The 27,044-nt window shown below is 36.2% G+C and overlaps 1 protein-coding gene across 12 annotated transcripts in view; it reads right to left on the bottom strand.

The window, feature by feature from the left end:
- Positions 1 to 27,044, bottom strand: part of Dlg1 (discs large MAGUK scaffold protein 1) — a 191,284-nt gene that overhangs the window by 31,368 nt on the left and 132,872 nt on the right. For all 12 annotated transcript variants that reach the window (XM_048346891.1, XM_048346892.1, XM_048346896.1 and 9 more), the window contains 5 exons: positions 25,201 to 25,357; positions 21,331 to 21,433; positions 13,648 to 13,762; positions 4,877 to 5,053; positions 274 to 343 (listed from right to left, as the gene is read on the bottom strand). In XM_048346891.1, the coding sequence (XP_048202848.1) occupies positions 274 to 343; positions 4,877 to 5,053; positions 13,648 to 13,762; positions 21,331 to 21,433; positions 25,201 to 25,357 (622 nt within the window). The remainder of the gene's footprint in view (positions 1 to 273; positions 344 to 4,876; positions 5,054 to 13,647; positions 13,763 to 21,330; positions 21,434 to 25,200; positions 25,358 to 27,044) is intronic.

A 27,044-nucleotide genomic window follows, 5' to 3' on the forward strand; every position in this document is an offset into this window, starting at 1 on the left:
TAATTGAACATTTGAAGATTGAGTCCAATTCATTTTTTAAAATAATCTTGATAAAAAGTATGTTACTAAGAGGATATCAAATGACAACTTTGATAATTTGGAAAGGGCTGAAAAATAGGTACTTGATTTTCATAAATGCTTCTTATAATAAGCACTTGGTAAGAGCTATTTATAATTAATTATGCGAAAATTTTCAATGTGGCTCAAATGAAGAATTTTGAAGTCTATTATCCTTAATTACTGATTTCCAGAAATAAGATACCATATACTCACCCCTTTATCTCCTCTTGTTTTAGAATTGAATTTTACTGTTTTTAACCGGGCTCGTTCCTTCTTCTCAACTCTGTCAAAACACAAAAGATTACTATATATTCCAGGCACCCAGAATTTACTGTTCCCTTTTTTAAGCTGGATTCTTGCTATGTTGCCTAGGCTGTTGTTCTTGAATTCTTCTGAGTATCTGAGATTTATAAGCACTACCATCCTGCTGGGTTAGAAATATTTTGGTTTTCTAAATTTGTGGTACTCAGGTTTCAGCTCAGGGCCTCATGCTTGCTCGGCTGGGGTTCTAACACTTGAACCACTCTTTCAGTCCTGTATTTTGCTAGTTATTTTTGAGATAAGGTCTTGTTTCCAGTCTGGGCTCGTGCATCAGCTTAGATCTACTTTATGCTTTCCATTGTGTCTAGGATCACAGGAACACTCCAGGGAGGCTTACAACTTTTCTGCCTGGCTGGCTTGCAAGAGCATTCCTTCCAATCTCAGCCTCCCATTGTAGCTCGAGATGACAGGCATAAGCCACTGTGTCCAGCTATGAGTTAAAAAGGGGTCTTGTGAAGTTTCAAAGACATTTAGGAACCATCTAGGTTTGTACTCTAAAATTAATTAAACCTGTTGAAAAATAGACTATAGGGTTTATTTTTAATATGAAATACAAACTTTTTACAAGGCACCAAACTATACACGTATGTGAATATTTACATATACACCTAATTTCATAATTCCACTGAAAGGATTGTATCATTTCCAAGTTTATTAATTTTCTAACTTTCTTATACTCATTTTGTTTAAAAAGTCTCTTAGGCATAGCATAGTGTGATAAAAGTTAAGCTTGAGAAACAGAGCAAATAGGGAAAAATTTAACAACTGGTGGAAGTAGGTAGAAGATATATGAATGTTCATTATATTATTTCTGAATTTCTTTGTGTTTCTGTAGCTCTCAGGTGAAAAAAAAGCAGAAAATAAAAAAACACTTAAGCTTAATTGAAATGACAAACAGGTGTAAATGTATAATGTATAATATAGTAAATAAAGTAAATGTCCAGGTAGTTTTGAAAGGGTATACCAGAAACTAGTAAGCCTTCCTTATCCTTTTGAATGTGAAATGGGTGCTTTGGGAAGAGATTAAGAGGAACCTGTATTTAAATATTTTTGAACCTTGTTTATGAAGTACTGCCTATTCAAACATCCAAACAGGTAAGACTAACAAAATCTGGCAAGAAAATAAATAAAATTTCATATAAAGTATGGCATTAACATGAGTTTGGAAAGTCTCATGCAAAATGAACTTCTTATAAATCTTCTGATTTCAACTTGCAATACTATCAGTATAGTTTAGAAAAGCCTACCAAAGCATGAGACCCTGAAGTGAAACCTCAGTACTTCATAAAACCCCCCAAACTACTCCCTAAAAACAAAGAAAACCAAATCAAATCTCTCCCCAAGTCAAACTTCTTTTTTTTTTTTAGTGCTACATAATCATTTATAATGTTTTTCTATGTATTTATTGAGGATACCCATTTAGTGAGTATGGCTTTGTTTTCTAAATGGCTTTGATCAAATGGTTTTTGTTTTTAAAAAATGGCTTTGTTTTTTAGTCATTATCTTGTTCAGAAAAGTTACATGATGCATGGTATTCATCTGTAAATATTACCCCTCAAAGAAAATATAGAATTTTAGGGCTTAAAATTCTTCATGCTTTTATTATAAACAGAGGTCTAAGGAGGAGATTGTTTTATTCAAGGTAACATAAATTTCAAATACACTTAATAGTTGGGTGCCAGTGTCTCATTCCTGTAATCCTAATTACTCAGGAGTCTGAGATTTGAGAATCATGGTGATCCTCAGGAAAGCCCATGAGTCTCTTTATCACCAGTTTACCACCAATAGGCTGAAAATGAAGCTGTGGTTCAAGTGGTAGAGGGCCAGCCTTGAGCAAAAAAGTTGAGAGACAGTGCCCAAGCCCTGAGGTTAAGCCCTAAGACCAGCATCAAGACAACACCACTCCCCAACAAAACAACCCCCTCAAAACATTTCAAGAAAAACTGACATAATTTGTAGTGTATTTCTGTTTTATTTTATGAGAAAAACGATATTCTTTTATGTTTCTCATGAATTAGGAGACTCATAGAAGTCTCAAGATATACCTCTCATGATAACTTCCTTTTCTGCCACCTAAGTTAGCAATATTTCTCACTGGATGAAAAGACATGTACAACCTTTACCAGATATGAAGCTCTGTGGGATATGACAATTTTTAGGAACTCTGACCTTGATATTTAAGATATGAAATTTCTACTGACTCAAGAAGTAATCCTGAATTTTAAGCAGCTATCTATTCTAGGAAACAGGTTATGAGAAGGGCTGCATTGCTAAAAGAGGATTTGCCATCCAATATGTGATTGCAAAATAGTTCCATCTTGCTAAATATGTGGATCTATCTAGAAACAATAGTTATAAACCTCCAGACCATAATCACAAATCTTGGTAATATTTTAACACATGAGACTCTGGATTTGATTTCCAGAAAGGCAAAGCAACAAAATACTCTCTATAAACAGATACATGACTTGGTACACTTAGCAATTATAATGACTTCAACAAAATAAAGACAAATTTAACTTACTCAGAACATGTTTATTCCATCAAATTTGACCTTAAATAAACGAATTTCCTAAAATAAACATTACGATCACATTAGCCATTTTTGCTGGCTATATTAAAACTCTGAAAAGTCCTTACAAAAAGACATTTAGGAAATAATTTGAATTGGTTTAATCTCATTAAGTAAGCTGTCCTTAGGTTTAGGAACTGTTTTTTCCTTTAACAAAATCAGACAGCATTTCAGAGACTGGTGATCCTTTTCAAAGGCAGCCTACACCTAAGTACTTTTATTATTACATGGGTAAGTATGCAGTAATGAACCACTGAAATGTTTTTGAGTCCTTTAGTCTAACCCAGTATTGCAAAAAAGTAAAAACCAAACCAAACCAAACCAAAAACCACAAACCAACCAACCAACCATCACCATCACCATCACCAAAAATCAACAAAGGAAACATTGCATTCAGGGGTGGGCAGCTTTTCTCCTGTCAAGGGGCCACCTGGCTATTACATCATTCAAGGCGCATACAAAATTATCAGCACAGGAATTGGTCTGGTGGATGAGACCTTACATGGTCTGAAAGAGAGGGTGAGGCATACTAAAGGATTCTCTCTGTGACCTGCCTCTTTCCCATGCTTTTTTTTTTTTGTTGCAATATAGGGGTTTGACTTAGGGATTTACACTTGCTAGGTAAGTAAGCCATTTAAGCAAGCCACATCTCCAACTCTTTTCACTTCAGGTTATTGTTTTTTTTCTTGGTGGTACAGCGGTCTGAATTCAAGGCTTGTGATTTGCCACTTAGAGTCACACTTCTAGTCCTTTTTGCTGAGACAGAGTTCTGCTTTTTGCCTGGACTGGCCTGGCTTATGATTCTATTATGTAGTTGAAATGACAGGACTATACCACCACACCCACCTTTTTTCTGTTGAGAGGAGTCTCTCAAACACTGAATTGGCCTGGAACTAAGACTCAATCTTAGCCTCTCTCACAACAGGGACAACAGGCATGTACTAGCTATTGGATGAGACGGGGCCATGTGTATATGCTTAGGTTGTCTTCAAATTGGGATTTTCTCAATCTCTCCCTCCTGAGAAGTTTAGGATTAGAGAAGTGAGCCACTAGTGCCTGGCATACTTTAGGTTATTTTGTAGATTGGGTCTTGTTTTGTGCTGATCTAGGACTACATCTTTCCTACTTGCATCTCCAAAATAGCTAAGAGCAGAAAAGTGTCACTGTGACAGGCCCTAAAAAACATCTATTTCCATTTTGTTTTAAGTCAGAGGAAGTGTGTGTGTGTGTGTGTATTCAAAACACACAGGTAGCAAGGCTATGTTGTGCACAACAGCAGTGAGAAGGTGAAGACAGAAGAACTGCAAGTTTTAAACAGGCTGGGCTACGTAGTGAGACTTTTCCAAACAACTTTTTTTTTTTTTTGGCTAAGTCTTGCTAACTTTGTTCTAGCTGTCCTTAAATTCATGATTCTCCTGCTTCCATCTCCCAAGATGGCTGGAGTATAGCCATGATTCACTAGGACTGGCTTCCTAAAGTATGTAATGTGATCTGCTATACATATAGAGAAACAATATAATTAAACTAACACATTCACACCACAGTTTTATGCTTTTTTCCCCTGCTGACAAGAATCTACTTTATCAGCAAATTTCAAGTACAATATTGTATCCGATGACTCATCATGCTATATATTAAATTCTAAAATTCATTTATCTTGTACAACTGAAAGTTTGTATCTCTGACATCATCTTCACATTCTTCTTTCTAGACCCTTGGTAACTACCTTTGTACACTCTGGTTTGGTTTGACTATTTTGGATTTCATATGAAAGTGAGATAATAGAAGATCCGACTTTTATGATTAGCTAGTTTCTCATAGCATAATGTCCTTCTAGTACATCCATGTTGCACAGTAAAGAAACAGTAATTGATGTTATTCAAACCCTGTTTTTAGGAGGCTAAAACAAAAAAAATAATTTACCTGCGTTTACTAGGAATCACTCCAACTTCATCACTTTCACCATCTGGTGTAACCTGTCTGGCTTGCCACCATTCATCATCAGAAGCATTAATAACATGGAGAATATCACCGAATTTGAAATTCAATCCTTGACTAGGAAGGCCACTGTCTTTAGTCTTGTCATAATCAAAAAGGGCTCTAGATACAGAAGAAAAAAGTAATTATTATAGTGGTAGTAGTCATTTTAAATAAACATAGGACTCTAAAACCATATATTTTGGATAGACAAAATAGTACCCTTTGGTAAAATAATATCAAGTTTAATTTCATACTATATATGCATATATATATGTATGCAAATGAGAAGAAAATAGCATAATCTTAGAAGTTTGTTGTTAGGTATATTACCAATCCATTTCTCTTTAGGAGAAATTGCTCTTTCTTTTCCTCTTTTAGTTTTTCCTTTCACTTAGGTTCTTGCTATGTAGTCCCTGTTGGCCTTGAACTCACAATCTTTTTGGTTCAACGCCTGAAAATTCCAAGCGGTACTGGAATCTGCACTTGTCAGTCAGGGTCTCTCCCACTTGATCACATTCCCAGCCCTTTTTGCTTTCATTATTTTTCAAATAAAGTATTTACATTTATGTCCAGGCTGGCCTGGATTGCTATCCTCCTATTTACACTTCCTATGCAACAAGGATGACAGGCATGCCCTACCATAGCTAGCTTTTATTGGCTGAGATGGGGGGTGGGGGGGTCTTGTGAACTTTTTATGTGGGTTATCCTCATACCACAAACCTCCTTATCTCCCAAGTAGCTAGGATGACAGGCATTAGCTACTTTTTAAATGTGACACCTGGAAAGTGAAAAAATGATGTGACTCATGCTTCTAACTGGACAGTGATGGGACATATAATTAATATAAATATAAAATGAGATTGCTGTGGGTTTTAGATCCACTATTTACTGGAACATTGTTTCTATATTTGATTGCTTTATTCTGGGCAAGTTAATATGGTTCTCCTCACTCCTAATGCTTATCTATCAAATGGGGCTAATAATAATTATGCTGTAATATGTTGTTTTAATGATTGAGTCAGATTTGGTAAAGTGTGTAGGAGAAATTGTATATATGCTTCTGGGTATGAGGTGATAATGCCTGCAGTTCTAGTTATTTGGGAGGTTAAGAAATGTTTGGGCTTAGGGGTTCTGGGTCAGCCTTTGAAACAAAGCAAGACTCCATCTCACAAAAAACATCAGCAACAAAATAACAAAATTGCTTTGAGTATAATCTAGTAACAACTTACATTGAATCACCCTTCCTGTTACCCCTTCTCTCTTCTTCCCTCCTTTCTATATTTGTGTTTGGACTCAAGGCCACTGGCTTACTGGGCATATTCTCAACTCTTTCATGCCCTAGGTATTTTTCAGATAGTGCATCACAATTTTGCACTGGGCTGGCCTGGGACTGTGATCCTACTGAGTATACTTACTGTATGAATAGGATAACAAATATACCAGATGGAGACTCACTAACTTTGGGTTGACCTCTAACCACAATTTTCCTGGATCAAATCTCCTGGGATTAAAGGTATGAGCTACTGCCACTGGGTCTGAATTCTTAAATTGAAGACAACTCTTAATTGTTGCTCCAAATAAACAAAATTAAAAAGATAGCGTCTATTTTTACTAGACACTTGGAAAAAAGAATTATCTGGATTCATTAGTTGTGGACCAACTAGATGAATATAATGGCTATTCTGTCAATTCATTACTCTTTCTATTTGTAAATCCAGAATTGACAATATTCAGTCAATGTCAATAAAAACTATAGATAAAACTACAGGGGATTTTATTAGCTGCCAAATATTTTGTAATTTGACAATTAATTTGACATTTGAAAAATGTCAATATTTAACAATTTGATAAAAATATTCTGTATTATTTTATGAATTAACTAATTACATAAGCAAATCAAACTCTTAAATCCAATAAACTCTCAAGAATTCAAGAAAGAACTATGGCTATATCTCACTGGCAGAATGCTTGACTAGCATGTACAAGATGCTGGGTTTGACACTTTGAGCACCAGGAAAAAAAAAGTATATAATATTACAATGAGATGAACTGAGCTTGGTTATTCTTATATTCACAATCTTCTGGATGAAGGTATAGCTCATTGGTAAATAATTTGTGTAGTATATTCAAGGCCCTAAGTTTGACCCCCTAGAACTGCAAACAAATAAAGCAACAAGTACAGGAAAGGGCCCTAGTAATTACACTTCAAATATAATTTATAGATGTTCTTTTCTTTTCTTTTTTTGGCCAGTCCTGGGCCTTGGACTCAGGGCCTGAGCACTGTCCCTGGCTTCTTCCCGCTCAAGGCTAGCACTCCGCCACTTGAGCCACAGCGCCGCTTCTGGCCATTTTCTGTATATGTGGTGCTGGGGAATCGAACCTAGGGCCTCGTGTATCCGAGGCAGGCACTCTTGCCACTAGGCTATATCCCCAGCCCTGTTCTTTTCTTATAGATGTTATTTTTTTCCTCCCTCATGTGGTGCTTGACATTGAAACAAGCCTTTGTGCTCTGTGAGCACTCCATCACTCAATCATACCTAAACTTTAATGTGATATGCAAATTTTCTCGAAGTAAAACTCAAGAGGTGGAATTATCTGATTGAAAAATAAACGAACTGGATGTTAATAGTTTTCAAATATGTTCTTTATTTGTTATTCTTTTTTTAAGCAGTACTAGGGATTTTAACTTGGTAAGAGCCTATACTTGCTATGCAGGTGCTTTTCCTACTTGAACTCCTAGAACCCATAATGTTCTTTAAAGTATTTTTAGGTCTAATAGTGTGAGGGGAGCAGGTGGAAATGAAAAAAAAAATGGAGATTCTTAATCATGTATTAAAACATGTAGATGAGTAAATAAGCATAATATGAAAAGAAAAAACATTTAAAAGGCAGAAAAATGTCAAAAACATAGTAAATTACTGTAAATATCTTAATTTTGATTTTAAATTCACCTTTTGCATTACCAAAAGTAATTATTGTAAATGAACAATGGACAAAAGAATATGTTATTCACAATTTCTAGTACTCATGTTAGCATTATCTCTTCTTATATTTGATTCCTAGAAACAGAACAAACCTGCTGGTATGGTGGGATACTTTTGTGATGCCAGCACTCAGAAAGCTAAAGGAGAAGGATTGTAATTTTGAGGCCAGCACATATATGCATTAATCATTATGAACACTACAATTCATCAATCACAATGATAACCCCCTATCCAACTAAAGACCACACACACAACCTGTAACTCACATTCATTAATGTATTTTCCCCTAGTCCTGCTTTCCTTGGGAACAAGAGTTAACCACTATTAAAGGGCAATCATCATTTAAAATTCCATGTTTAAAATGTGCTTGACCATTTTCCCATTTTTGTTGGTTTCGATTTATTATATGTATATGAATGACTTAAACAATAGAATGGTTTAGTTTCAGAGCTTTATATAAAAAAAAAAATGTATCGCCAGGTGCTGGAGGCTCATGCCTGTAATCCTAGCTACGCAGAAGGCTGAGATCAGAGGATCAATGTTCAAAGCCAGCCTGGGCAGGAAAGTCTGTGAGACTCTTACCTTCGATTAACTACTCAGAAAAAGCCAGAAGTGGCACTATGGCTCAAGTGGTAGAGTGCTAGCCTTGAGCAGAGAGAGGCTCAGGGACAGAACCCAGGCCCTGAGTTTAAGTCCCAGGACCAGGAAAAAAAAAAGGGAAGAGAAATATATATAGTTTTTTGTAGCATTTTTGTGTGTGCGCGTGCTTGCACATGCTCCAATCCTGGGGCTTGAACTCAAGGCTAGACACTGCCCCCGAGCTTGTTTTTGGCCAGTACTAGGTTAAGAAAGTTTTTTTTTTTGCCACTCCTGGGGGCTTGAACTCAGGGCCTAGGAAATGTCCCTGGCTTCTTTTTGCTCAAGGCTAGCACTCTACTACTTGAGCCATATCACCAACTTGCAGCCTTTTCTGTGTATGTGGTACTGAGGAATCGAACCCAGGGCTTCATGCATGCTAGGCAAGCACTCTACCATTAAGCCTCATTCCTAGCCCCCCTCCCCCAACTTTTTTTTCTTTTCTTTCTTTTTCTCAAGGCTAGTACTTTACCACTTCTGGTATTTTGGTGGTTAATTGTAGATAAGAGTTTTAAAGACTTTGCTGCTTGGGCTGGCTTCCAATTGTGATCACCAGATCTCAGCCTCCTGAGTAGCTAGGTATGAGTCACCAATGGCCAATTTCTTTTTGAGTTTTGAAATTGAAGAAGGAGAAGACCTCTAGGTAACTTTGGCAGACTGGTTACAAGGGGTCTGTTTTAATTCTATCCTGAAATTCATTATAAAATGATAATTAAAAAAAAGACAACAGGAAAAAAAAGACTTTAATATTTAATTTCTGGATGATAACTAAACTTAGCAGATAGAAGCTCTTGATAAGGTGCCTGAAGAAAGGGATATTGAGACATATTTATTCCACAAGTAAAAGTCAGGCAGGGATAATCCATTCCAGGTCTCCCTTTCCCTTCTCAATTCTATAGACAATCTTTAAGAAACTGAATTTGAAAAGCTCTGTACTCTGGAACTCATTGAGGGCTGAGAAGATGCCGAATGGCAAGCAAATGGATAAAAATGAAGTCCATTGCTGGCAGGTGATTAAGGTTTCTTTTTCAGAGTTAAAGATGAGTGCTATGAGGCAAGAGACAGGAACGATATAGCCTATTTACCATCGTTCTTCCATGATCCTCTGGTTACATCTGCTAACTTGCTCTCTTTTAGTAAAAACTGAAAACAAAGACCAATGAATAAAAACACCTCGTGTATAAAAAGCTAATGAAAATAAGCTAACTCAAAAGACAGAAGCAGTAACAAACAGTACAAGAAATGTATCCAATGCCTAACGTATGAAACTGTAAGCTCTCTGTACATCAGTTTGATAATAAAAATTTGAAAAAAAAAGACAGAAGCACAGAACACAAGAAACACAAAACTTCAAAGAAACACGAGATGGCATTTAGTCTATGAAACAAGAGAGGAGAAAAAAGAAACAATAAGAATGAGCTCTTGTAAAACATAAAATAGGATCTCTTTCTCCTCCTAAGTCCCAAATTCTCTGTCTAGGAGAAGGTACTATAAAGTTTTCAGATATGCTAGACTTAAAAAATAAACGACAAAAAACCCCAAACAACAAAAAACAACCGATCATAGAACCAAAAAATAAAGTACCCATTCTTTCTGGAGGATACAACATGGCAAATAAGTCAACTGAGAAAGAAGAGAAAGTGACATCTAGGAAATAGATTCTGACCATGCAGAGAGCAAAGAGAACAGGATAAGGAAAAAGTGAAGTCCCACCTGGAGATACTCAGAAAGTCTAAGAGCAACTAGTCTAGCTTGGGGCACAAAAATGAAAATCAATTCCTTCCTCCAGTCTCCCCACCTCTACAAACCAGTAACAATAATCCCCAACAACTGGTAAGATATGTGAAATACATTAGAGAAGGAACTGGAAGCATTGGGAGAGTTAAGCAAATGAACCCAGGAGACAATGATCAAGTTCATGAAAAATGAAGGCTTGCAGAAGAAAAGTAGAATAGTCATATACCACTTGACAGAAATGACACAAATCTAAACACTATTAATGCTATTACTAGTAACTGGGCTATATTTGAGTGAAAAGAAGTAGAATAAATGGTTTAGTATGGGACAGAAAAATTCTAATCTGTCATAGTAGTAAATCCATAATATTGAAAGGAGAAAATAGAAGTGCATGTATATTATTTAGCAACTGGGATAGGGCTGGGAATGTGGCTTAGGGATAGAGGGCTTGCCTACCATGCATAAAGCCCTGGGTTCAATTCCTCAGTACCACATAAACAGAAAAAGCTGGATGTGGAACTGTGACTCCAGTGGTAGATCACTAACTAGGCCTGAGCACACAGAGGCTCAGAGACAGAGCCCAGGCCCTGAGTTCAAGCTCCAGGACTGGCAAAACAAACAAACAAACAAACAAAACCAAACACCTGGAGATAAAGGCAAGGGGATTTTTCAGAAAATGGAGTAAGTTTGTGGGAAGTGACAGTTATTTTTCATTATAAGCCTTTTATTATATATTCCTTAAGGCAGAGTATTATATACCTTTAAAAAGTAAAGATGGCTCACTAAACCTACTTAAAATACATTTTAATTTATTTATTATTACTATTATTTTGTTAGTTGAAGGGTTTGAACTCAGGACCTGGATGCTGTCCCAGAGAGAAAGCTCAAGGCTACTGTTCTACCACTTTGAGACATAGCTCCACTTCCAGTTTTCTGGTGGTCAATTGGAGGTAAGAATCTCATGGATTTTCCTGCCTTGGCTGGCATTGAGCCTCGATGCTCAGATCTCAGCCTCCTGAGTTGTAGGATTACAGATTGAGCTACCAGTGTCCTGCTCATTATTTTTATACCTAAATATTACTAAATCACAAAAAGGCAATGTTTATTAATTATGCTAAAATTAGAAAATATAGGTAAGCAAAAATAAAAGATACATTGAGTAACTTCAGAACAGCAGTGGGTTTAAATTGAGTATTTTAAGAACTGGAGTGAGAGAATAATCAGACATTCAGGATTCTTATTAGGATGATACAAGGATTAAAGTGAGTAGGAATAGGACAGAAGGCAGTAAAAAAAAATCCTATTAATTAATTTTTATTTTTTTAGTTGGTCATGGCTCTTAAACTCAGGCAGAGCCTGGGCACTGCCCCTCAAGGCTAGCGGCTCTACCATTTTGAGCCACAGTTCCACTTCTGTTTTTTTTTTGTTTTTTGAGTGGTTAACTGGAGATAAAAGTCTCATGGGAACTGTTCTGCTCAGGCTGGCTTTGAACTGTGATCCTCAGATCTCAGCCTCCTGAACAGCTAGGATTATGGGTGTGAGCCACCAATGCCCGCCCGGCTAACCCTTTTTATTATATATCAGCATAAAATCATTTGAGGCCAAAGCCGTATAATATGCATTCAAGTATAGTGTACATGTTTGCAAGTACAGATACATGAACACACAAACATGAATACAGAATAAATGCTTATTTATGTAACAAATATCATGATTTGCCAAATATGAATAAAACATTTAGGAAGGTCTGAAGAAATGAGAAACTTACTAATGAAAAATGAGTTGGATGATCTGTATTGCTTAACATTAGAATGATAACATAATAATGCTCTCAGTAAAAATCTACTAAAAGACAGCATATAGAACATAAGTGGGGTTTCTGAATAAGTCTTTTTTTTTTTTTTGCCAGTCCTGGGGCTTGATGAGCTCAGGGCCTGAGCACTGTCCCTGGCTTTTTTTTTTTTAAATTGTGCTCAAGGCTAGCACTCTACCACTTGAGCCACAGTGCTACTTCTGGCCTTTCTATATATGTGCTGCTGAGGAATCGAACCCAGGGCTTCACGTATACGAGGCAAGCATTCTACCAGTAGGCCATATTCCCAGCCCTCCGTTTAAGTTTTATTAGCCAATGCAATGGAAAAATGTTTAGGTACTAGCATATATTTAATATTCTATCTTTGTTGCTTTGTTAATCATACGTTTTAGAAAAATATTCTTTTTCTCAAGGCGTATGAAAGACACTTATATGACTACGCATTCTTTACTGAGGCTATTCACATTTTAAGCTATACTTTTCATATGCTCTCTTGGCTATTATGGGAACTTGTCATGGTAATAAACGTTACTCAGATGAAGACTATCCTGTTGTACAAGGATAAAAGTAAACTGAAAAGTTGTTGCTTTGTTAATCATACGTTTTAGAAAAATATTCTTTTTCTCAAGGCGTATGAAAGACACTTATATGACTACGCATTCTTTACTGAGGCTATTCACATTTTAAGCTATACTTTTCATATGCTCTCTTGGCTATTATGGGAACTTGTCATGGTAATAAACGTTACTCAGATGAAGACTATCCTGTTGTACAAGGATAAAAGTAAACTGAAAAGTTGATGCTATCGCATATGTTATTATATACCAATTTGGAGTTACTACTAAAGCAGCAATCAAAAAGATTTCGAGTCCACTTTTATTTATTTATTTATTTTTTTGGCCAGTCCTGGGCCTTGGACTCAGGGCCTGAGCACTGTCCCTGGCTTCTTCCCGCTCAAGGCTAGCACTCTGCCACCTGAGCCACAGCGCCCCTTCTGGCCGCTTTCCATATATGTGGTGCTGGGGAATCAAACCGAGAGCTTCATGTGTAGGAGGCAAGCACTCTTGCCACTAGGCCATATTCCCAGCCCCTCCACTTTTATTTTGTATTTACTGATTGATTGATTGACTGCCAGTCCTGAGCCTTAAACTCAGGGCCTGAGTACTGTCCCTGGCTTGTTTTTGCTCAAGCCTAGGACTCTATCACTTGAGCCATAGCGCCACTTCTGGCCATTTTGTATATATGTGGTGCTGGGGAATTGAACCCAGGGCTTCATGTATAGGAGGCAAGCACTCTTGCCTCTAGGCCATATTCCCAACCCTATTTTGTCTTTATTATATGATTATTATTTAATGTTTATAAAACTTCCATTAATAAAAGTGTAGTATTTTAACTCTTAAAAGATGTACTGCCAGGAAATTAAAAATATCACTGATTTGTAATATATTTTTCTATACCAAAACTAAGTAAGCCATTGTGAAAATTCAGGCAGAATTTGCATGCACAAATAAAGGTTGCCTGTAATTAGAAGTAAAAAAATTTACCTGACATAGAGGGATCGCTTCTGACTGGTTCGAAGAGAACCTGAACCTGAACTAATGCTACTGTTCATCATCTGTTCCCGCAAGTCATGTATTTTAGCTTCGAAACGACTGTACTCTGATGGAAGAGAAAAAGGAATAAATTCAAATATTATAGTCCCCCAAAATAAGTTACTTGTAGATAAAAACTGTAAAGTGTTTTAAAATTAAATGTGGCTAGAATTTCAAAATAGTAATTTGTATTAGATTTCTGCCCAATATGAAAACTTCATAAATGCCTTAACAAATTGCTAATGATTTCAAAGATACTTATTTTAATGATTATACATCAAAACCTAAAGCATTTCCCCCAAATTTTCAAATGACATTTATATGCATATTTTTCTCTCTAAGAAATTCATTTACATACAGTTAAGTGATATCAAATCTGTTTTTCTTATAAAAAACCCTGTCTTTTAGCACATAACAATTAGAAGTCTGTATAATTTAAGACAGTAATAGTATGAGTTTGCTGAGATACTCTTTCTATCACTCTCAGCAAGTTTGTTTTGTTAAAAAGCTATTACTAACTGAAGCAACAATTTGTTAATAAACTAAGAAACATTTCAAATCTCACACTAACATCTGATGAAATAGTTGTCATTGTCTTTTAAAGTAAACAGTAGATTAATAAATTGGGTAGTATATAATAGATTACAGAATATCCATTATGATTCAGTAATAATGAAGCAATGAAAAATCATCTTTACCATGGCATAGGCTCAATTTAAGATATAGTTGTTTCTATACATAGATATAAGCCTGTAAGAGTATAGGGAGATATGGATATGAAGATAAAATATATCATGAATTTAAACTGGTTCTTCTAATAAAAAACCAGGACTACTAGGCTTTTAATTTCTTCTAATCTTAAATTTGCATCTGCTTTCTTGAATATGAAGAATCCTGTTATAAGCAAAACAGAAGTGTAGAATTGTATAATGATTTGTTTTAACCAAGAATTCATGCACAACAATGAATAACAATATCAATGCTGCCTCCATCCTCTGAGTACTGAAAACTGTTAATTATTTCCCTTAGTGTTTCATACTTAAGAGTCTAGTCCACAAGGAGGGATACACAGTTGGATTACTGTTTTAAAGTCACTCAAAAATAGGTTTTCATTGAGTGTTAATGCTACTAAGTGCATATATGTTCAGGTTCATTTGTTTTTATTTTTAACTTCAACATCTAGATTATTTTTCAGTTTTTGTAAAATAGTTCAAAAGTTAAATCTATAAAACAAAGTTCAAGGACTGGGGATGAAGCTCAAGTGGTAGAGTACCTGCTAGGTGAGGGAGAGAGAGAGAAGACAGAGGGAGAGGGGGGAGAGTAGAGAGAGAAGAGAGGAGAAAGAGAAGAGAGGAGAGAGGAGAGAGAGGGAGACAGACAGAGAGAGAGAGACAGAGAGAGAGAGAATATATGAGAATGAATCTAGGCTAGTCTTTTGATTCCCTTGTAAAGGAGAAAACGTGGTAGAACTGATCCTGTGTGATTTTCAAAGTTAAATTAAGGGACCATGATATTTTGTTTGGTTCTTTTGGGATGTTTGTTTTGTGGGAAGGCAAAGACTTCAGAGTCTACAAAATGGATCTCTGAACCTAAACACACCAGCCAGGTATTATGATCACCATTTGAGGCTGAAAATGTTCCTGATTTGGTCAGTTGGAGTCCTTCTATGCTGCAATATATGTTCTTTTGAAATGTTTCTATAATTCCTGACGATTTCTTGCTTTCTGGAATAGGACATTATGAAGTAACTTAGTATTTTACTTGACTAAGCCTAATCATTTGTCCAGAAAGCCTTTTGTAATTTTAGTGGATAAATAGTATTTAGAAGGCAAGATGTGGTCTGAATATAGTACCTGGTGGCGCACACCTGTAATCCTAGCTAACTCAGGAGGCTGAGATCTGAAGATCATGGTTCAAAGCCAGCTCAGCAGGAAAATCCATGAAACCCATCTCCAATTAGCCACTAGGAAACCAGAAGTTGAGCTGTATCTCTTAAGTGGTAGAGTGCTATCCTTGAGCAAAAAGAGCTTAGGACAGTACTTGAGCTCTAAGTTTAAGCCCCGCCAAAAACACAAAAAACAAAAAAACAACAAACAAACAGAAAAAAGCAAGCAAGCAAGACATGGGTGCTAGGTGTGCTCAATGCCACTGAGGTGAACTGAGCCCCTCTTAGAGGATGTGTGTGTGTGTGTGTGTGTGTGTGTGTGTGTGTGTGGTGTATGTATATATGCATATATATATGCATATATACACATACATGTACATATATTGATCTATATGCACCTATACACATACATACATATACACATGTACATATATTGATCTATATGCTTACATCTATATAAATTGAAAACCAGAACTTTACATTTTTTTTCCAGTTTGAATCCATATTATAGGGTTTATATTTAGTATTCTTCATTTCTGTATTTGTAATTCATCTCCATCAGTGAAAATCATGGACAGCACTGACTTTAAATATATCCTCATTTGAGAAATCTGCATATAGAAATGATGTTCTGTTGCAACACTGTTTACATTTTCCTGACTGGAATCTGTCCACTTCTTAACTTCTCTGAAATGCAGGGAATTCTTTGTTCCATCAAATGGCTTTAGGACTAAATTTATGAGTATGTATAAAGGCAAAATTTATTTGTTCCTTTTTAATTTTTAAAAATGTTCTCCTTCTCTAATTAAGTTTAGCTTTGGGTTTTTTGGAGTTGGTCCTGGGGTTTGAGAACTCAGGGCCTGGGTACTGACGCTGAGCCAACCACAGTTCTACTTCTGGCTCTTTTTGGTGGCTAATTAAGAGTTTAAAAAGCGCTTAAGTAGTAAGATTAAAAACAGTAAGATTAAAAGATGGATTTTCCTGCTCAGGCTGGCTTTGAACAGTGATTCTTAGATGCCAGTTTCCTGAGTGGCTAAGATTATAGATGCTGGAAGAGAGTCCTTCTAAACATGCAACCTCTACTAATGAAGATAAAAATTCATTTATATTGTATAATGAACACATCAATTAAACACAAGCTTAAAAGTTGAAAGCAACAACTCTGAGATGATGGGTATTATGAATGGCCTACAGAAGAAAAACAATTTTGAGTAAGAAGCCAGGACTGGTTGTTTTATGTCAAAGAAAAGGGTTTTTAAGACACAGGAAAGAAACTGGGAATAAAGGAGACTAAAAACTATTATGAATCTACTACAGAAAATCAGTATAAGGGATGACAAAGTCTTGCAAAGGAATGCTACTAGCTTGGATTAGGGTATGGCTCAAGTGTAAAGTACCTGCCTAATACACACAGAGGCCTTGCATTCAACTTCCAGTGGTACCTCTCCTCTAATCCAGTGCAGCCAGCCTCTATCCCTTATGTCTTTGGTAATAATGGAAAAACAAACAAACAACAAACCAACCAGGAGATGGGGATTAGAACTCCACTCTTGCAATTCAGATTGATTACTTTACTAACTTTTTAGTGATACTGGGATTTGCACTAATAAGCACTGTACCATTTGAGCCATGGTTCTAGTCCTTTTTATTTTAGATTGATTTTCAGACAGGGTCTGCTTTTGCCAGGGTTGGCTGACGTCTGGATTAGAGGAGTAAGCCACCACTCCTCGCCTTGCAACTCAAATTTAAGTTAAGTGTGAAACTCTTGAAGAATAGAGTAGTTATAGCCAAAATTTCAACTTTCCTAGACGTTAGTCACTTGAAAATTAGTGCTAGTAATGCCAACCTCAATGTCATATCCATTTATGAAAATTAAAAAGAGGTGGAGAAGTAGTTCAGTGATAATGTAGGGATGTAGTTCAGTGGTAATGTGCTTGTCTGGAATGGACAAGGTCTTAGGTTGACTCCCCAGGGCTAGAAATAAACCAAAACCAAACAAAAACAAAGCCAACAACAAAACAATAAACCCAAACAAAAAAACCCAAACCACAACAAACTACTCCCATGACCAATGGGAAAAAGACACAGTTCAATTATTTTCACTTTCCCTTTTTTCCTTTAAAATATTGTACTATGTAAATGTGCTGTTCAGGTTAATAAAATGTCAATATATTATTATATGGACTCTTATATAGCATTTTAGAAGAATTGCAGCTGAATGCCAAGTGATGAGGATATGGTGAAAATTAGGTGTGCAGATAAAGCCTAGGTTTCCTGGGAAACTAGACACAGAGAAAAACAAATCTAATATGAGAACAACACAATTTAGTGTTGATATGGAAGTGGTTTTTTACAAAGTAGGAAAAATATGTAATTTTGTAGAAAAATCTCCAAGCATCTTTCCTTTCTAATGTAATCACTAGCTTCAGGAGCTCGCTCCCTCCTTTCTTCCTTCCTTCCCTCCCTCCCTCCGTCTCTCTCTCTTTTTTCTGGAGTTAATGGGAAATGGCCAAATCCCTTCTTGTACACTCTTCATTTGCTCTCCTCCTTCCAGCTGAACAGATAATTGTAGCCAACACTGAATCATCACTCAGTAAGTTTAGCAGGTCACTTTGCTGAGATTGCCCAGCAGCTTAGGTTCTTTTGATAGGTGAGAGAGTAAGAGATAAGTACCTTTCTTCATAGTCCATAGTCTTTGAAAGACGATGCTTGTTTCATGATCACAGACCTAAAAATCAATTTACTTCTGATTTTCTTCAACAGATCCACTATTTTTCCATTATATAATTTTTCACAAATACAAGTAATATTGAAAATAAGTTCAGAAAAGTAAACTTAAAAGAATATCTTTTCTTGGTAGAAGAAAAACAATTACACTATTATAATATTTCTTGGACCAAGAATTGAGAGGTAAAGGTTAAAAGTTGCCATAGTATTCTTTTTTTTGGCCAGTCCTGGGCCTTGGACTCAGGGCCTGAGCACTGTCCCTGGCTTCTTCCCGCTCAAGGCTAGCACTCTGCCACTTGAGCCACAGCGCCACTTCTGGCCGTTTTCTGTATATGTGGTGCTGGGGAATTGAACCTAGGGCCTCGTGTATCCGAGGCAGGCACTCTTGCCACTAGGCTATATCCCCAGCCCATAAAGTTGCCATAGTATTCTTGAGGAACACAGAGACAAAAAACTGGAGTCTAAGGCTTTCCATGAATGGTGGAAACTAGTGAATGGCTAAAGACTAAGTTCAGGGTATGGAACCCAACTAGAACCTGAGCTGCATCAAGAATACTTTAAACCACAGTACTTAAGATATAGGTAAATCCTTCTTGGAGTTTACCTTATGTGTCTAAGTACAGAAATTCCTGGGAAATGAAGATATCATAAGTATTCTCACTGGGGAGTTTGATGGCTCTCAAGAAGGTAGAAAGACCACTCAAAAACATAATCCTAAGTTTCTTATCTCTCATCTGTTCTCCTAAAACTCATTTTGCTTTCCCTAAAGCAAAATTTATTTCACTGTAGAAACTGTCTCTTGCTTTCTCTATTAGTTTCTAACTGTATCCAAGAGCTAACTATTCTTTGGGGGGGTGAGGGGGGGGAGCGGGAGAGCTTGGGGATTGAGTTTAGGAACTTGAATCATTACCCTAGATCTTTTGGTTTACTTTTGTTTTCAGACAGGTCTCTGGCTTTCGTTCTTGCTTATCTAGGCAAAATCTTCCAACTTCATCTCCTTAAGTAGCTGGGATAACAGAAGTGTGCTATTATCAGTTATATCAAATGCATATAAGTACATGGTTAGGGCTAGTTAAAAGCCACTAAGCTGGATACTGGTGTCTCCCATCTATAAACCTAACTACTCAGGAGGCTGAGACTGCAGGCATGGCTCAAGGGGTCTATACCCCTGAGCAGGCTTTAGACTTTGAGTATTGCCAAACAAACAAAACCCTATCCCCCCCACCCCCAACAAAGCCACTAACATCAACCTAATTTAGCCCTTTAATAAAGAACTTGATTGAAAAAAAAAAAAAGAACTTGATTTTTTGCTTTGGTCTCAAGAGATTCTTGAATAGCTAGAATAGATCTACATGCTGGCCACTCTGAATATCTTTTATTCTCTTCCTTTAAAAATATTTTTAATTATTCACATTTCATATAGATTTAACTATTAGACATTGTTAATATTTTCTCCTAATCTTTTTTAGGTTATATTTATTTTTTCTTGTACCAGTCCTGGAGCTTGAACCCAAGGTCTGGTGCTGTCCCAGAGGTTTTTCACACAGCAAGGTTAGCTCTCTACCACTTGAGGTATACCTTCACATTCATCTTTTTTTGGTGGTTCATTGGAGATAAGTCTCAAAAACTTTCCTGACTGAGCTGTCTTGGAACTGCTGCAATCCTCAGATCTCAGCCTCCTGGGTAGCTAGGATTACAGGTATATGCTATTAGGAATTATGCCTTTATGCCACAAAACAGAGCCCCTCATCTTTAGGAAGTACAATTTTCTGTTATACTCTAAGCTCTGATACAATGAGCATTAGTACTGAAAACTTATGTCTATTTCCCCCTTTCTACCAGATCTCAGTTGCTTAAGGTACTGTTACATGTATTTTGCCCAAGTAATTTATCTGTGTTTTCAGTTTTACTTAACATTAGTACGGGTAGAAGTGTGCATTTTGTTTTTCTTAATACTTTTGTGTATTTTCTGGAGAAGTCAAGAGCAGAAATCAACAATCCCTAGCTGTATCTAAAAAGTCTATAGTCTTTCTAAACATATAAATGAAGGACTGCCTATAATACTAGTGAATGGTGATTATAATTTGATGTCCCTATAGTTGACAGAGTGGGACTGTGTTGGCCAGAGGTAAGAGTGTGCATGTCCACACTGGCCAATTTGTTTCTCATACACACACAAAAAGTAATGAACTGGCACTCAATTTCCTATGTTAATTGATGTTTGGTTAAAATTAATTTGTTCAGCAACTGAACCTGAAAGATGAATATTTACTAAACTGACATAACACATTATAAAATGTCAAGCAATACCCAACAACTATTCTGATTACTTAAAAAACATAGGTTTTGTTACAAAAGTAAGTTCTACTCGAATAAAAACAAGGATACTTAATTTAGCTCCTTTAATCACATCTTTTTTCCTTCATCATGTTGTTTATGAACATCAACAAGTATACTATGTATTCTTTTGGGTGTTTAAGGTTTGTAAATTCCACTGAGGTTTTATTGGTAAAGTAGTAATGCTGAAGCACATTGGAGTTTTATGTATTTTCCTTTGGCATCACCTCATATTTTTCCATTACCACTTTGTTCTCCCAGGACTCTAGTAGTCATGTCCATGGCACTTTACCATTATATCACATTGTTCAGATTTCAAACTTCTACTCTTCAAACAGCAACAATGGCTACTATAAACATTTTAAACTTGGTATTAATAATCTAATTTAAAGGTCAGAAAAATTTGGGTGACTTAATTTTATTTGGCTTTATTACTATTTTGACTTATGATTTTTATTAATATTTCAGCTCAACAAGCTAGTGAAAGGGTTGCTTAGAAGGATGTATTCAGAGGTCAGATTAAAAAAAAACCTTGAGAAATCATCCAAATTTTTGATTAAAAAAATTCCTACATTCCATTAAAGGTTGAAATTAAACATTACTAAGAGGAAGAATAAAAAAAAATCCCTCAAATAGGAAAAACAACTAGAATAAGCAACAGTCACAGACAACAAGAACTTTATTACCTTCAGGTCGATACTGTGCAACAATTGTGACAGCTTGGCCAGCATTTTTCAGTGCAGCTGCTGCCTGCTCATGACTGGCAGCTCTGAGGTCAACACTGTTCACCTGGAAACAAAACCCAATCTTAATGTGAGAGGGAATAAACACTTTGACTAGAAATTACATTGGTCTCTCACTTGTATGTACAGATTAGTTGCAATAACTTTTCTATTAAAATAGATGGTATAGTGAAACAAAAGAGTATGATTATTCAGAGCAATACTATTCACTAAAAATACTTAATGTACTGATTTAAACAGAGTAAATATTAAATGTACCAGAAAACATTTTTTGAATAAAAGAATGTCCTATAGCTAAAATAATTAATGAGATGATCAATCACAATCTAGATGAATAAGCTAGTTAATACTTATTTCTGAAAGGTTGCCTAGTATATATTGTAAGGTCCACCATTTTAAGAGACTACACCTTTTCTACTAAGACAAACCATAGAACCATTATATTTGAGTATAATAAACCTTTAATATTTAATTAAGAATTAAGAGTCAGTAATAAATAGAATATAGTTGTATTTAGGACATTTTTGGAGAGCATGGGTGGCCTTGCACTAGAGCTAGGCATTCTACACTGTGTGCAGTAGAAATGTCTTAATCTACACTACATTTTTGCACTGAGCCAGCCTCATACTCAGCCAGAGATAAGAGGTTAGGACCTTTTTAGGTCTTTCTTGGAAGATCTTGAAAATCATGTAAGATGCAATTTATGTTTCTGGAATGCTTTTCTTATCACATTCCTGCCACATTTATCTTTAGTTTGAGGAGTACTCTCTGATTTTTACGTTACTGTTGAAAAGTCAATACTGAAAAACACTGTGGACTCAAGATAAGGTTTGTTTCTATATCTCAAACTTCTTCTCTAATTTAGCATTCAAGAGTTGTACAAGGAGGACTACACTGACATTTCTAAACACACCCACCATGTATGTGTATGATATATATATACATACATTCTTCTTCTTTTAATGCATGCCAATTAACTATGTAGACAATGTTCATCCTCATTTACCCTCAGGCTGTCCCACTAGCACTGGTTCTTCCACACAGACTGTTCTGAAATTGTTTCCTTTCTTCTTTTTATTGATTGTACTAGAAATTAGTAGGCAAACATTCTACAAAGATGTGTTGAATCACATCTCAGTTCTTTATTGTTTCAGACTTTTTTTTTTGGGCAGTCCTGTGCCTTGGACTCAGGGCCTGAGCACCATCCCTGGCTTCTTCCCGCTCAAGGCTAGCACTCTGCCATCTGAGCCACAGCGCCCCTTCTGGCCGTTTTCCATATATGTGGTGCTGGGGAATCAAACTGAGAGCTTCATGTGTAGGAGGCAAGCACTCTTGCCACTAGGCCATATTCCCAGCCCTGTTTCAGATATTTTAAAGGTAGGGTCTTGAGTTTTTGCCCATTCTGGATTCCAACTGTAGTTATTACAGGCCCTGTGTAGTTGAAATCACTGGTGCATGACTCCATGTCTGCTCATTATTTCAGATGAAGTCTCAATAACTATTTTCCTGGGCTGGTCTTGAATTGTGATCCACCCAATCTCTGCTTTCTGTAGCTGGAATTACAGATGTGAACAATCATGTCTGGCTTATATCACAAATTCTAGAGTTCAGAAAGTGTTAGCATACAAATACTTTTCTTTCCTTCTCTCCTTCGCTCCTTCTCTCCTCCCTCCCTCCCTATCCCTGAGCTTTTTCACTCAAGCTTTTTGGGACTCTACCACTTGAGCCACAGCTCTAATTCTGACTTTTCGGTGGCTAATTGGAGGTAAGAGTCTCACAATCTTTTTTGCTCAGGCTGTCTTCAAATCATGATCCTCAGACCTCAGCCTCCTGAGTAGCTATGATTACAAGTATAAGCTACCAGTGCCCAGTACCACATACTAATTTAAAAACAAAACAGTTCAGCAAATAGTGGTTAAGGAAAATAAAAAAATGGCTCCTGTCTGAGCCATTTATTTGCAGTTATAGGCAAATTAACTTCTAAATTTTAATTTTGCTTTTGGAAAAATATGGTTCTCGAAGCTATTTCATGAAATGCAAACTAAGTACTATTGAAATAAGCTTAGAATACAATTAAAAACATGTGAAAATAATTCACCAGAATGTTCCATAAAAAGTCATGCATTATTCACTTATGAACATCAGAAAATAAAGCTATTATGTATAGAATAAAATAGGTATGTTTAGCAAAAAAAACCTACAAGTACTTATGAAGGTACAAGTAATCAATACTTCAAATCAAAACTGCTGACACAGTTTATAAAAAGAATGAGTAAAGGGGCTGAGAATATGGCCTAGTGGCAAGAGCACTTGCCTAGTATACATGAAACCCTGGGTTCGATTCCCCACCACCACATATATAGAAAATGGCCAGAAGTGGCGCTGTGGTTCAAGTGGCAGAGTGCTAGCCTTGAACAAAAAGAAGCCAGGGACAGTGCTCAGGCCCTGAGTCCAAGGCCCAGGACTGGCAAAAAAAAAAAAAAAAAAAAAAAAAAAAACGAGTAAAAATGATACTCTGACATTAAAATTTTAGTTTTTATTAAAAGATAGATCACAACTATAGGTGATCATTCACATATTTGAGTGAAACTACTTTTATACCTAAAAAGAGATGTTCAAAGTAGCCGGAAAAAAACCAAACCATCTATAATGAGAGACCTTAAAAAAAAAATCAAGGGGCTGGGAATATGGCCTAGTGGTAGAGTGCTGGCCTTGTATACATGAAGCCCCGGGTTCCATTCCTCAGCACCACATATATAGAAAACGGCCAGAAGTGGCGTTGTGGCCTAAGTGGTAGAGGGCTAGCCTTGAGCAAAAAGAAGCCAGGGACAGTGCTCAGGCCCTGAGTTCAAGCCACAGGGGACGGACGGACGGACACCCCCCCCCACCCCCCCCCAACCGGTATTTTCAAAGAACCCAGAGGTGGGGGTAAAGCATCCAGAGATAGTAACTGTCAATCTAGAATTCTAGATTTACAAGTGAGGGTACAATAAAAATATTTCAAAGCAAAATTTCATTGTATTTATCCTAGGAACCATTGCTGAAATAAGAGAGTTCTTATTCAGGTACATATATGTATTTTTTTGGCAATCCTGGGGCTTCGACTCAGGGCCTGAGTACTGTCCCTGGCTTCTTTTTGCTCAAGGTTAGCACTCTGCCACTTGAGCCACAGCGCCGCTTCTGGCCGTTTGCTATATATGTGGTGCTGGGGAATCGAAATCAGGGCTTCATATACAGGAGGCAAGCACTCTTGCCACTAGGCCATATTCCCAGCCCCTACATATATGTATTTGAGGAAAAGTTTTACTTTTTTCAATGACTAGGGAGCATACAGACAAGTTGGAAATGCTAAATTTTCTTCAATGAACAATACAATTCTACACACACACACACACACACACACACACACACACAGTAACAGTCATATATTTATATATTTGAAAAATAACTGCTCAACTCAAATGTAAATAGTGGTCTCCTGAAAAACAGAGAAGCTACAAGAGCAGTATACAAACAAACAAAAACTGCACACTTTGTGGATAAAGTGTTAAAAAATGATTAAATTTGGGGATACAAAATGATCCCACAGACAACAGATTAAAGTATAAAATAACTAAAGTAAAAAACTTAAGTTTATAAAAACTGACCCCCTGTAAGAAAGCCAAGTAGTCAAAGAAAAATCTACAAAATAGAACAATGTTTTTTGACAACACTGTAACATCAGTAAAGTAGTAAAGTGGTACGACAACCAGGTATACAGACACTTTAGGATATAAAAACTTGGCTTTTAATCACTAATAGAGCATATCCTACCGATATAATCCGATCTCCTTTTCTGAGTTCTCCACTTAGATCAGCAGGTCCTCCAGCCAAGATAAAGGAAATAAATATTCCTTCTCCATCTTCACCTCCTACAATGTTGAAACCAAGGCCTGTGGAGCCACGATGAAGAACAACTTTCCTAGGTTCCCTAAAAATTAAAAAAAAAAAATTAAATACCTTGGAAATTTGACTTAGAACCTGACAATCTATCAATCCCAATCAGGGATTGGGAGGAGATTGTGATAGGAATGCTTAATGGTTATAGAGTTTGCCAGAGATAATGAAAAGATCCTGGAACTAGCCAGTGGTAACAGTAGTATAATACTTTGAAATTTTATACTAGAAAATGGTTAAAATATCCATTTTATTATACATATTTTATTACAAATGAAATTGAGATGTACAGAGTAAATGTATAACATGTATGGTATATGAATAATATCCTAATAAAGCTGTTGATTAATTGTATATAGTTTTCTTGAGATGGGATTGGTTAATGTGGGAAAACTTATGAAAGACTGCTTAAGGTCCAGTTGTAGAACTTAACAATTCCTGGAGAAAGATTTTTGTGCTTAATTATCTCACCAAAGGAATGTGATTATCAAAGGGCTTGGTAAAATGCACATTATTTTAAAAATATAACCACTAGCCAACCCACCTAGTATTCACAGAATAGCTTGGAAACTGATAGATGTGCTGCATGATACTTAAAGTTTAATACAATATTCTAGACAAAAGATATGTAGTAAAAAGGTTAGAGATGGAAATTAGAGAGAAACAACTTACTTTTCAGTTTGTAGAATATGTCGAGATTAAAGACAAGACAAACCATTAACTTTTTCTCTTTCTTTCTAGAAATAGGAACTACTAACAGATAAAAATGGCCATGGAAGATCTGCCTAGAAGATCTGCCTAACAAGACTGTTTCTCAAGAAGAGCCTTGAATAATCACATATTGCTTTTTTTTGGGTGCTAGTACTAGAGCTTCAACTTGGGGCCTTCAGCTCTTACTTATGGCTCAAGGCTAGTGCTCTACCACTTGAGTCACATCTCTTTTTCAGCTTTTTTCTGGTTAATTAGACATCAAGAATTTCTAAAATTTGTCTGCTTCGGCCGGCTTCTCACTGTAATCCTCAGATCTCAGCCTCCTGAGTATAGATAGAAGTATAGATGAGGCACCAGCATATGGCTCAAGAAAACTACTCTTTTTGCTAATTTTCATTCCAAACTCTATTCCTGAGCACTTATTTTGTATTCAACATCGCTAACTCTGAGAAACAAGACAAATAATCTTATACTTAAAGAATCACTGCCTAGAGTGTGACAAGAAAAATAACAATTACTACAAATACAAAGGTTCAAAAACAATAAAACTACAAGGATGCAATTAATAAAAACAGATTAACTGGGATACATATGTTAAAAGCTATAATTAGTATAAAAGACATGAACAAATTGCAAAACAAACTATACAGTGTCTTACTGCTATCTCGATAATGTGGAAAAGATCTGTAACATTTCTTTTTCACTGATTATTTTCCACCTCATTAGAATTCTTTCAGAAGGACCTAAAATGTCAGTATAGTTAGTAAGCAAATGTCATTTGTTGAATTCTACGCATGAATCAAAAAATTGCAATAATATATCTTGGTGTATATTAAAGAATATTTAAAAGCTTAAAAATACACAACCAGTATATTTGGTGGTTACTGGAACTTGAACTCAGGACCTTGGGCTTGCTATTTGTCCTCTATTGCTGAGACACACAACCAGCTGCACAAGTATATTTTTCATCTTATTTAAACTAATTTCTAAGAACAATTATCAAAACATTA

Source organism: Perognathus longimembris, chromosome 5, assembly GCF_023159225.1.
Source record: "Perognathus longimembris pacificus isolate PPM17 chromosome 5, ASM2315922v1, whole genome shotgun sequence".
Taxonomy (NCBI): Eukaryota; Metazoa; Chordata; class Mammalia; order Rodentia; family Heteromyidae; genus Perognathus; species Perognathus longimembris.